The following is a 12317-nucleotide window of genomic DNA, read 5'->3' on the forward strand; positions in this document are numbered from 1 at the left end:
CGGTCCTTCTCGCCTTTATGCAATTGTCGAGTAATTTAAAATTGGAAGAACTCAGCAGCATGATAACATGATCTCTTGTGAATTTCAATTGCGCTACAACCATTCTTTCACTCTTTCTCCTAACCTTGTGGATGTAGACTGGCGAGCGAATCCCGTTGGTGACCACTATGTCGCTTCTCTACTTTTTCCCAAGCTTGCTCGGGTGCTCCACTTGCTCATGTTAGGCAAATAATTGTTGGGTCACCTCATCGTCATATATATACACCATCATGTCGAGTAGCAATGATCGTCTCGACATGGTAAATAAAAACAGAAGAAAAAAGAAGTAAGTACCTTACAACAATGTACTTAGGGTATGGACCGACCCCGTGGCCAAACTACAAGTGCTGCAATTATTCAGAGCGATGTGACATGGGGAGGATCAACATGGGGAATCGAAATTCGATCCAAAAATCATGTGATCTCGCTACCCCATTTCTCGTGCTCCCGCCTGACCCACCACGCAACGCCCCAAACGCAAATGTCGTGTAGACAAGATGCACCAGTCCGATCTTGGAATTTGCCCCGGTCTTTGCGCTCTCGCCATTCGTTTTCCAATTTGTCGCTGCTCGACCGTGGACTCTTCCGTTCCTTCGGTCCCTGGTTTTCTTCCCTTCCCTTTTTCCTACCACTTTCGGCCGTCGTCTGCAACAATTTCCTCGAAAGCGCACGGAAAGAGAGGCGGATGTTCACTGAAGAAACGTTGGTTTTTCTGCAGGTCGTAAAGCTCTCGTCAACTCTTTTGGGTATTTTACTTCTGGGTCGGGAGGAAAGCAGATTGCAAGGGGCTGAGTTTGAAGACGATTGGTCCTTTGGAGTGGGAACCTTTTTTAAGGTTTTTTTCCACCCGTGTCCTCGCTGGATTGGTGTCGGATTGCGTCAAGAACATCAATCGATCTGGCAGGATAAAGACTTTTTGTCATGTAATGAATTTGAATCGATGGGATTAGTGAGTTTTAGGACTGTTGACAAACCGATTTGACTTGAGCGTGATAAAGTGATTTCGACCGGCTAATCACTCTTGACACCTGTCATTGTTGCATCGTACTTGTACGTCGATGGACGGAAACCGGGTAGTAGATTTGATAGATACACTTAAATTATCAAATAAACTAATTTTGACAGGATATCATAAAAACATAACCATTAAGCTCTAAAATGACACGAATATAATTCATTACGTCATTTTACCACTTGTCATCTATAGATTTTCATTTATTCAATAAAACCTAACTATTCTTCCTCAATAGTTATGATTGAATTAAAATATAAAATTTGGGTGCATTGATTTTCACATGCTTCTTGCTATAGGTACCGCTCCTAAATTTAAGCTCGTTTTCTCTCTCCTCCACATTTCCGTCATCTCCGGTGTTGACTTAAGACTCGGGGGGGCCAATCCGAGTGCAGAGCCCAAACGCCTTGACTTGATTGTTGCGGTACAAATCAATTTCCCGGTGAAGTTGCCTGCCAAGTTCGTGGTTCACGATTCTAGCTTCAACATCGTGAGCCATAAAACTTGTACTTCTCCACGGTTGCGTGTCTGATACTTTGAATTTGTACACAAAGAAGATGACGAACAATAAGTATGTTCACTGACGCCCGAATTTAACGCTTACAATTTGTACACAAAGAAGATGACAAACGGCAAGTGCATTTACTGACACCCAAAATTTGATGCTGAATTATCATGTAATGATTACATGTGGACCATTATCATACGATCCATTCTACAAAAAGAAAAGTATCATTTTAGAAAGTACTGGAAATTCAGATTATTAATAAATGGGATGGTTGATATGTAAGCGAGAAAAGCAATCACCCTCTTTTAAAGCAAATTCCTGAATTAGGGCATTGAGACTCAATTTTTGGGGGAAGTTGCAGAATTAAGAATGAGAATTTAGGCTCTAAAGGAGCTGCTCTCCACAAAGGGAAGGGCGCTTTTCTGGCCTCATCTCCCTCAAAATGCAAATTTTTAAGTTCCTTTGAAAAGCTTTTTAAAATTCTTTTCCTTTTTTTTTCTATTCAAGTAAGAAAAATTGATTTATTCAAAAACTGCCAAGTGTCGATATTCTAATGCGCGGGGGACCATTCTTCTTAACACATTAAAATAAATAATATCGGTGATCCGTACATGGTGGGGGTCCAATCACTGACAATGTGGGTCTTACTTTTTCATTTAATGCCGACGTGGCAGCACATATTATTAGTTAGGAAATCATATCAGCAATAGCATCCGCACAGGAAATTGAGTTTTTATTTTTATTTTTTTGGAATGACAACAGAATTTGGAAACAATTTTCTGCCTTCCAAAAAGTTGGATTCGAAATTCGACCGAAATAAAATATAAAAAGAGAAGGAGAAGAAGTTCGATTCGAAGCCCAAAAGCTTTTATGTGCATTCCTCTACTTATTTTAATGATCAAATTTAAATGGAGATTAGAATACCTCTTTGAAGGATTATATTCTATAAGCCACTAGATTTGATGGACGAACTTTCCCTTTTCTCTCACTGTCTTAGTTAACATCACAAAAATCTCTAAATTATATCAATTGTGACATCAACTTATCAAATTTTTTTATTGCACCTCCAAAAATCTGAAATATATCCATCATAATACATGTGTTCCAAACTTATTTTTAGTGATTAATACTCTAAAATTGATGCGATAAATGATCCTAAATTTATATCACACTAAGACAAATTTGGGTTTTGTCAACTTGAAAAAAATTTGGACTATTGATATTGCAGTAGGGAAAATTTAAATTTTTTTTTTGTGATTGAAATAGAGTATTTTTTTTTTTTTTTTTGATATGTTGGTATCAATTTGAGAGTTCTGACGACATAAAATGATTTTGAAGTACACGTGTCAATTTTGACATCGCCGTGAAGGGATCAGGCTCTAGAAAAAGGGCCAACCTTCTCTGTGCGCTTTTCCTATTGTCTAAGAATATGGATTTCATGGTTGTGCGTGCAAGTGACGTGACACTGCAACCAACGCAATGTCAGGTGTCTATCAAAGCTCTACATGAACAGGCAATACACTTGTAAGGAAGCCCCAAACTCATAAATAAAATTTTCAAATTTTAAAAAAAAAAGGTTAAAAAACTTATAGAAATTATTCATATCAGCATCGATCATATTCATATCGGTGAATTCTAGCTAAACATTGAAAGTGAATTTCTAGCTAAAATCCTCCGAAAAGATTCATGATACCCAACTTTCTCTTTTGCTCAAATAATCGCTACATTATTGCTATGAATTGATCGCATAATAGGCTCATGGCTTTCTGATTAATTTTATGTAACATTCATAAATTAACTCGTTCAATATATTATTTGTGTTGGCCTGTCCAACACTAAGCCTAATGGTTTTATTTTATTTTTTGACATACAGGTAAGCATTTTTCTAAGAGGTCACCTATTACATGCTTAATTTTAGAGTTCCAAAGCAAAACTTATCATTACTTCAAAAGGTACTCCAATAAGTTAATTTCAATTTTCACACACACACACACACACACATATATATATATCCTAGAATAAGTTTCATTCTTTCGATGTACAATTCGGTTCATTCCCATCCTCATCACCATCTTAGAAGTCTGTCAAGAGCCACTCATTGTCTTAGTCTCATTAAACCATATCGTTAGACTTTAAGCCAACACAAGCTTTTGAAAGTCTATTACGAATGAAAGGAAATAAGCTAGACAAGCCGAAAGAGAGAGGAAGGGGGGGAGGGAAGAAAGAAAAGGGGAAAGATATGGCTTTTCGACCATGCTTTATCATATATTACAAAGTTGGAAAGTTGTCTAGGCAGTACCGTGTTTGTTCATCCAGTCATTTTGTAAAGTGATTCCTTATGCTTTCGTTTCGACAGTTTTTATCTCCTACCCTTTATAAGATGCTGCGGTATTCTGCTTTTTCGAGCTTTCTTAGGATGATCAAGAAGAGGATGTACTGAAAATTTCGATCTCTTAATGTGATAAATATAAGAAGTTGGTCGTGAATAAAACTGGGAAAATCGAGAGTGAATCTAACTTTGCTAGAGGCCGGTAAGAATAGTACAACTTTGGTTAAAGAGGCATGTCAAACGAGGAAAAGACATTCCTTTTTTCGTTTGCCTTTTGGCCGGTGAAGGAAAGGCATAGTCTCTAGTCTACTTTGTAAATAGATGATAAGAGCTAATGTCCATGTTCGGCAACTATGTGACCACTTTGTTCGGCAACCATGTGACCACTCTGTAAATAAATATATATATAAATAAACATTTTCTACATTGAACTAAACATCAAAATGACCAAATTGTAAATGTTGTAACTTTACGTATGATTAGAGTCAAGCATGTGTTCCGCAAGTGTGCAAAGTAAAATAAACAGGAAAAAGAGAAAAAAATTTAATAGGTCGATGGATGCCTAAAGAAAAGAAGAAAATTATGGTTATTTTTTCATATAGAGAAAATGAATGTAGTTATTTATTTGAGTAGAACGAGTGGGTGTTTGGTTTGTTAATGGATGTAACTATACATTTTTTTTTTTTTTTAATGATTTCGTGAAGAGTGATTTTGAAAGGAACAAAAATGAGAATAAACTGAGTGTTTTCCAATCTCCATCTGTTTCATAGGAAAGTATATAATTTATAAAATATTTTTATAAAAATAATCACTTTTATCGCCCAAGATAATTAGCTAATGAAAGATGTGTTCATTGTAAACAATAATTTATATCTAAACATTTTCGCGAGCGATGCGGTATTTTTCGTTTATTCATTTTTATAAGATAAACAATTAGTCAAATTTTAAGAAAATAATTTTTAAATAATCAATTTTTTGCGAAACACACACATATATGTACATAAGATATTCAGACCTTTCAATGTTTGATTTGAGATGTTTGTCCTGCTTGTGGTAGCTCACATAATTCAATGTTTCTATGTACATAATTTTTCCCCAATGGAGAGCACATGGTCATGTCTTGGCTAAGCTATTGATTAGGTAAACAGGCAATAATGCCTTTTGACGCGCTTATGAAGATAAAAAAAGGAAAAAGTAAATAGCATCTGTCGAGGTGAGGGCAGATAACTTTTTGGCAGCTCCAACTAAATGCTCTAGGGCCCCGTGTAGCATCTTCCCATGTGGCATAACCATAAAAACTGTCAAATGTCCCTCGCCATTAATCTTCTTTTCTCCTTCCTGGATAAGTTTGATTTGTCGAAATAACCGAGAAATAACCGACTAACATTACTAAATTTACATGCCCATTAAGGGATTAATCCCCAAAAGGGTTTCAACTCGATGAACGCACGCATTTTATTGTCGTTCAAGATTAGTGAACAAACAAAGATAGGTGACAATGACAACATTGAATTGAACATGAAGACAAATTGATAAATTATTTAGCACATATTGCTTTTTCAATTTTGTCCGATCACAATCTCGTTAGTTCAAATGTTCCCTCGCGACGATAGTGTAGAAGAGGCTTTTTTTTCTTTTCCTGCGAAACACGATGACAAAATACTCTTGGGTTGTTTTGTTTCTTCCTTTTGGTGCTATGGAAGAATGGTTTCTTTTGAGAAAGCTTTCATATGCTAGTACACCTTCCTGATTAAGTTTCATTAGAAGCAAAGCTTCTGCACAAGGGCAAGGGATTCTTGTTGATTTACTTACTCCAGTGGACCGCGCTAAGTAAGAATGGACGCCTCACGTTTCTGGATAGATTTGAATCTCGAAGGATATAAAATGAATTCACAACCCTCGTCTCTCAAACAGAAAACAAGAGAATGCTCCCTACTTAAATCTCAGTCTATTTTATCATAGCGCGATCAATTATTGAGATCGCTTCTGTTAAGTTAGGAGCAAAAAGACAAGTGAGGACCTCATATTTACCAATTGAACTACCCTATCATGTGTATAAAGACCAACATGCTAGTGGCCTGGGTTAAGATAAACAATGAAGAGTAGAAAAAGCACGCAATAGACCATATAGATATACATAGGCAAGAAAAAAGAACGCTTCCAAAGATCAAGCTAGAGGTGGTTGAAAAGAACCTCTATCACCTCTATCAAAGAATCACACGAATTTCTTGTGCTAATAATTTAAGATCCATTAAGTTTCTTGATAGCTAATATGGTATGATAGATCGAATCTATATTTGTATTTTGCCATAATTCTTTGTTTAAGATAATTATGAATTGTGATGTGTGACAAAGAGATTGATAAGTAATTGGATAAAAGACCCCTTTCTTATCTTTCTTAATTAGGAGGGAGGTAGGTGTATGCATTGCTATATGGGGCAGTCATTGCCCTAACGGTTCCCAGCGTATAGAAGGTTTCTCTTGTTGGCTGCCTTCCTCTTTCAAGTCGTTATCCTCATTCTCTCAGTCCAATCACTCTGTAGCATTTTATTATTGATGCTTGCTGCTGCAATTTCCTACTTACATAGTGGGTTCGTTTGAGAGTCCAATCTAACAACGTAGGCACCTTCTGACCTAAACTTAAGGCATGTTTTGGTAAGAACTCACGTTGCTTCTTCGAAAAGATAAAAGGAGCGGCGAAAATCATGTAGGTGCAATCTTTTTAAAACGTGAGGGTATTGAAGGGATGACCTAAATCGATTCGGAAATTTCTCTAGGCAAAGAAAAGAATTTGACGAAGTCTTGCCCTGGTCCAGCGTCGATTTTCCGGGTCACCCAAAAGCCATCACATTTCCTAAATAAATCAAGAATCAGGAGGTAAGGGTCTTGGCCGCAATTCATCTTTAGAATCAACAATTTCTTGTCTCGTGTAATTTTAATGATAGAGATAGATACTATGAACCCACACATGTTTCAAAAGTCATACATCACGAGCCAGCATTTTGACCCCAAGATCACTCTTGAGAGAGAGAGGAAAAGGGAGACTATGCTAGTAAACTTCCAAGCTACGGCACAAATAGAGATAACAAGGTAGAAAAGAAGAGGGGAGAGAGAGCCACAAAGGCCTTAATAATGTCCTAGAAAAAGGGGGGTGACATGGGAAAGTAACACCACCACCTCCTCCAATCTCCAATTTCTTTCACTAAAAATCACTCAAGCCTCTCTCTCTCTCTCTCTCTCTCTCTCTCTCTCTTTCTCTCTCTCTCTCTCTCTCTCTCTCTCTCTCTCTAGCTCATTCTTGCAACTCACCTAAGTATTTAGTGGCCATTTTCTCCTGGCTAGCTCCCCAAGTAGCCGCCAGCTCATTCCTTCCCCCGACATCGACCTCGCACCCACCTCCCCTGCCTCCCTCTCTCTCCCAAAATCACATATAATCACCCCATACACCCTCCCAATCCTCCATTCAATTCCTACCCAATTCTCTCTCCCTCCCTCTCACCGCATTAGCATCATCAAGCCTCCATCTTGATGATGTTCCGTCACACTTTGTCCGCAACATCATAGAACTCCCTTAACATTCTCATCCTATAGCTTGTCCTCTCCCTTACCATTCCCTACGCATTCTCTCCTTCATCCATTCGCCACTCCCCTGCCCCCACACAGTACAAGAAATGGGTCGCGGCGGCAAGCTCGGGCCCTCCTCCGATCCCCAGCTCGAGGATGCCCTCCCTCCCCACCGGGGCCTCCGCTCCCGCAGGTGGAAGCTCGTCCTCATCTCCCTGCTCGCCCTCGCCCTCCTCCTCGCCTCCGCCATCTCCGCCATCCTCCTCATCGGGCTCCGGAGCCGGACCTCAGGCGACTCCCGGGGCCGCCGCCCGACCCAGGCCATCTCCCGCACGTGCTCCAAGGCCCGGTACCCGGACCTCTGCGTCAGCTCGCTCCTGGACTTCCCGGGCTCGATGGTGGCGAGCGAGCAGGACCTCATCCACATCTCCTTCAACATGACCCTGCAGCACTTCAACAGGGCTCTCTACCAGTCCTCCGGCATGAACTACCTCCAGATGGAGCCGATCGCGCGCTCGGCGTACGACGACTGTCTCGAGCTCCTCGGGGCCTCCGTCGATGCGCTCTCCCGGTCGCTCTCCGCCGTCGGGGGATCGGGATCCCCGGCGCCGGCGGAGGACATCGTGACGTGGCTGAGCGCGGCGCTGACGAACCAGGACACGTGCGGGGAGGGCCTCGCCGACGCGAGCGGCGGCGTGAAGGATCGGATGGCGGCGGGGCTCAAGGACCTGGAGGAGCTGGTGAGCAACTGCCTGGCGATATTCGCGGCCTCGGACGGCGGCGGGGACTTCGCCGGCGTGCCGATCGAGAACCGGAGGAGGCTGATGGACGTGGCGGGAGGAGGAGGGGGAGTACCGAAGCCCGACGGCGGCGGCGGCGAGTATCCAGAGTGGCTAGGGGAGAGAGAGAGGGAGCTGCTGGACATGCCGGCGGCGGAGGTACAGGCGGACATAGTGGTGGCGAAGGACGGAGCGAGCGGGACGTACAAGACGATCGCGGAGGCGATAAAGAAGGCGCCGGAGAGCAGTGGCCGGAGGATCATCATCTACGTGCGAGCCGGGAGGTAAAGTTCCTCCTCTTCTTTTCTTTCATTTTTTTTTTTTGGCCTTTTTCAAATGGAGTTTGAATTGAGAGGGAAAAGAAAAGAAAAAAAAGGAAAATGGCCTTTTCGTCTTTTGCTTCTTTTTGTTCTTATTACAGAGGGAGGATGAATTTTGTCAGCGTAGATTGAATTCAAGCCCTTTAATCATGGGAATTTAATTATTGCACTTTGATAATTGGACAAAAAGGGGTGTTAATTTTATAAAGCCACCAACTATATAACAGAAAGTCGTTTTCACTTTTGGACATAGTGATTATGACTTGCGTATTCCACCAGAATTCTATGAGTAAGATAATTGCGCACCATTCTTCAGTACAAATACGGCATCGTTTGAGGACTTTTCTTGGTTCTATAATCGGTGCACACTGAAAAATACGTTCCTTTTGGAGATGTCGCTATTAATAAACTATTTGTAATTCTGCAAGATAGAGTTTTGAATTGTCTTTATTAGAATAGTAAACTATTATATCATGAATTCACATATCAGTATAAACCTTTAGAATAATTAGTAAAGGTCCTATGGTATTTAAATATTCCAATAGACTTATCTACTTTTTGTAAATTTCCATTGCTATTAACAATAGAGGAAAAATGATTGTGAATAAGTGATGCGTTGACTGGTGTTTTAAGCTTATCCGTTGTTTTAGGTACGAGGAGGATAACTTGAAGGTGGGGAAGAAGAAGACGAACCTCATGTTCATCGGCGATGGGAAGGGCAGAACGGTCATAACGGGCGGCAAAAGTGTAGCCGACAAGATGACCACGTTCCACACCGCCTCCTTCGGTAAATTTCTGTGCTCATATCCGAATTTCTAATGTTCAAACTCTCGACTAAGCTAGGCCAAAAATTATAAATAATCTTTTTGTCTAAATAATTTATTTTTTACGAAACAAATCGAACCCGAAAACCACAAAAAGACATTCAAGTCAATATAGAATTGTTGTGCTCGAAAGCTACTTTAGAAATTTCACAACAAAGAAAAAAGGGGTTGCTAGGAATGCTTGATGTAGAAAGTAGCATGTGGGATGTCGATTTCAGAAGGCATGGCACCAAATTTCGCCACCAATTAATTCTGTGCACCTTTTAGTTGCAAGTGGACCCCGTGAATGACATCCAGATATCATTAACAATTGTTTCATAAAACTTATCAAACACTTTTGAGAAAAAATTATTCAATTTTTTAATGTATAGATTATGAGTGCAACGAGTTTATTTAGTACAGAAATCGAACTGTAATACTTGTTCGATTGCTTAACAAATATTTTAGAGACAACTTCTAATTATATCCAAGATATACGATGGCATAATCCAAATTCGAAAGTAATAATGCTGGTACTTTTGGTAATTGGGAATTCTCATTAGAACTTTCGGAACATCAAAAGAAAAAGATTTTGAAAAGGGTTGAGATCAGCCCTGCTTTTCATCTCCTACTTGTCTTCCTTTTCCATCGTCAACTACACCTTTTTTTTCTGACATTTTCTGACTCCAAACGATGTTCCCATCAGTCCATACGGGCACGATTCCTCTTCTTTAATGATCACGTCGAGATGTTTTTGTTTTGCTGCTCCTACGCTTTGGATCCCTCTCGATCCGATCTTCTCGCCTCTTCGTAACGCTGACGACATTGCTTGATGAAACATCAATGGGAGTTTGCTGGTCACAGAATCGAATCCATGGTTGGGAGAGAATCGAGAGATGGAAAGGGAATGGGCATTATTGACGTGGGTCATGCCGGGGGGGCTACACATGCATGTTCGTCACTTGCCTGCCATTCATTTCGATCCCCCTTGGCCTTTCCTATCTTAGAACGATGCCAATTACGCAAAGTTTGGATGCTCGATCCCCATTATGCTAATCCCGAAGCGCAAACTTTATAGGAGAATCTTGATCTTGACACGTCCTTCGTCGGCTTTGTCGTATTGGACGAAAAAAGATGGGCATGAATTACTCGCAAGATGCTTTGGTCGAGAGTCTTAACGTAGAATTCTCCAGTTTTCAGTCGAGCTTTAATTCTTCTCTTCTGCTGTATGACCTGCAGCGGCGAGCGGAGCCGGTTTCATTGCCCGCGACATGACCTTCGAGAACTACGCCGGGCCGGAGAAGCACCAGGCGGTGGCTCTCCGGGTAGGAGCTGACCATGGCGTGGTCTATAGGTGCAGCATCGTTGGCTATCAGGACACGCTCTACGTCCACTCGAATCGCCAGTTCTTCCGTGAATGCGACATCTACGGGACCGTTGACTTCATCTTTGGCAACGCAGCCGTGGTCATCCAAAAGAGCAACATCTATGCCCGGAAGCCCATGGCCAAGCAAAAGAACACCATCACGGCCCAGAACCGCAAGGACCCCAACCAGAACACCGGCATTTCGATCCATGCTTGCCAGATCGTCGCCGCTCCAGATCTCGAGGCATCTAAAGGAAGCATCCCGACGTACCTCGGGCGGCCATGGAAGATGTACTCGAGGGTTGTGTACATGTTGTCCTACATGGGCGATCACATTCACCCCGAAGGGTGGCTGGAGTGGAACGGAGACTTTGCGCTAGACACTTTGTATTACGGAGAGTACATGAACGATGGGCCTGGGGCAGCCGTCGGCCTACGTGTGAAATGGCCTGGTTTCCGAGTCATCACATCCACAACAGAGGCAAACAAATTCACAGTCGCGCAGTTCATATTTGGATCTTCATGGTTGCCGTCCACCGGGGTGGCATTCGTGGCTGGACTATCAACTTGAAAGTTGAAAGTGACATTTACAGATACGATATGTTGTGCCGAGAACCCCCTTGTATTGGTGGTTCTTATTTATTTACTGAGCTTAAGATTTAGGTCGTTTTCCTTATATTTTTTCTTCGAAAGTGAAAAATAATCAAATGTAGAAAAGCCACAATTTCGTAATGCCATTATTCTTCATTATTCCTTTTTTTTTTTTCCTATGTTCATTGGAATCCCTTGCGTAGCCATTCGTCAGTCGTAGCAAACATATTTCGAGGTGAAGAAGTCGGCCAACACTATCAAGTCCTTCTCCAAGTCCTGGACAAAAACCTAGGAAGATTCCTTTTCACCTATCTTCGCAGCTAACATTAAATGGAAATGACTTGACAGAAAACCGACGCATGCTAGATTCCCACGGCAACCTGTAAATTTGTCCAGGATAGGAATTTCAGATGGAGAGATTCAGAAGGACCAAAGGTTTCTAGAAAAGAATTAGTACCTAGACCTAACTCTTACTCCTAACTTAATGATCCCCCTCCCCTTCCTAGCATATGGCCTGAAGAAAGTAATTGAAGCCCGACCCCATTCTCGCCCTGGCAGTCATCTCGCTACTTGTGTGAAAACATTATTAAGCATATTTACATGCCACTACTATGGTTGTAGCGGGCATTTTTCTTGTAGCTCAACTTCTTCATCTCTTTATAATCATACCTTACATAATGAATTTCATATCTTTAATAGGTATAATAACAGTATTATTAGGAGCTACTTTAGCTCTTGCTCAAAAAGATATTAAAAGAGGTTTAGCTTATTCTACAATGTCTCAATTGGGTTATATGATGTTAGCTCTAGGTATGGGGTCTTATCGAGCCGCTTTATTTCATTTGATTACTCATGCTTATTCAAAAGCATTGTTGTTTTTAGGAAGCACTAAGTACCTCATAGCAAGGCTTATGCTAAACATTGATTTCCTGCTTGCCTAAAAATAACGCATGTGGTCCGCTCAAAAGCCAGAACACAAGCATATCCAGAAGCCTAAAAATTAAAC

At 41.1% G+C, this 12317-nt stretch overlaps 1 protein-coding gene across 1 annotated transcript; it reads left to right on the forward strand.

The window, feature by feature from the left end:
- Positions 1–7203: 7203 nt before the first annotated feature.
- On the forward strand, positions 7204–11474 carry LOC104424502 (probable pectinesterase/pectinesterase inhibitor 61). Its single transcript, XM_010036947.3, has 3 exons — positions 7204–8515; positions 9202–9338; positions 10594–11474. Exons 1-3 carry the CDS (start codon positions 7560–7562, stop codon positions 11289–11291), a joined length of 1791 nt encoding a protein of 596 aa, XP_010035249.1. The 5' UTR covers positions 7204–7559; the 3' UTR covers positions 11292–11474.
- The last annotated feature ends 843 nt before the right edge of the window (positions 11475–12317 follow it).

Source organism: Eucalyptus grandis, chromosome 11 (assembly GCF_016545825.1).
Source record: "Eucalyptus grandis isolate ANBG69807.140 chromosome 11, ASM1654582v1, whole genome shotgun sequence".
Taxonomy (NCBI): domain Eukaryota; kingdom Viridiplantae; phylum Streptophyta; class Magnoliopsida; order Myrtales; family Myrtaceae; genus Eucalyptus; species Eucalyptus grandis.

Excerpts from the sequence above, each read along its gene's own strand:
- LOC104424502 (XM_010036947.3), top strand. The coding sequence starts at position 7,560 with ATGGGTCGCGGCGGCAAGCTCGGGCCCTCCTCCGATCCCCAGCTCGAG. Across the intron at positions 8,516-9,201 it reads ATCTACGTGCGAGCCGGGAG|GTACGAGGAGGATAACTTGA; the intron begins GTAAAGTTCCTC and ends CCGTTGTTTTAG. Across the intron at positions 9,339-10,593 it reads GTTCCACACCGCCTCCTTCG|CGGCGAGCGGAGCCGGTTTC; the intron begins GTAAATTTCTGT and ends TATGACCTGCAG.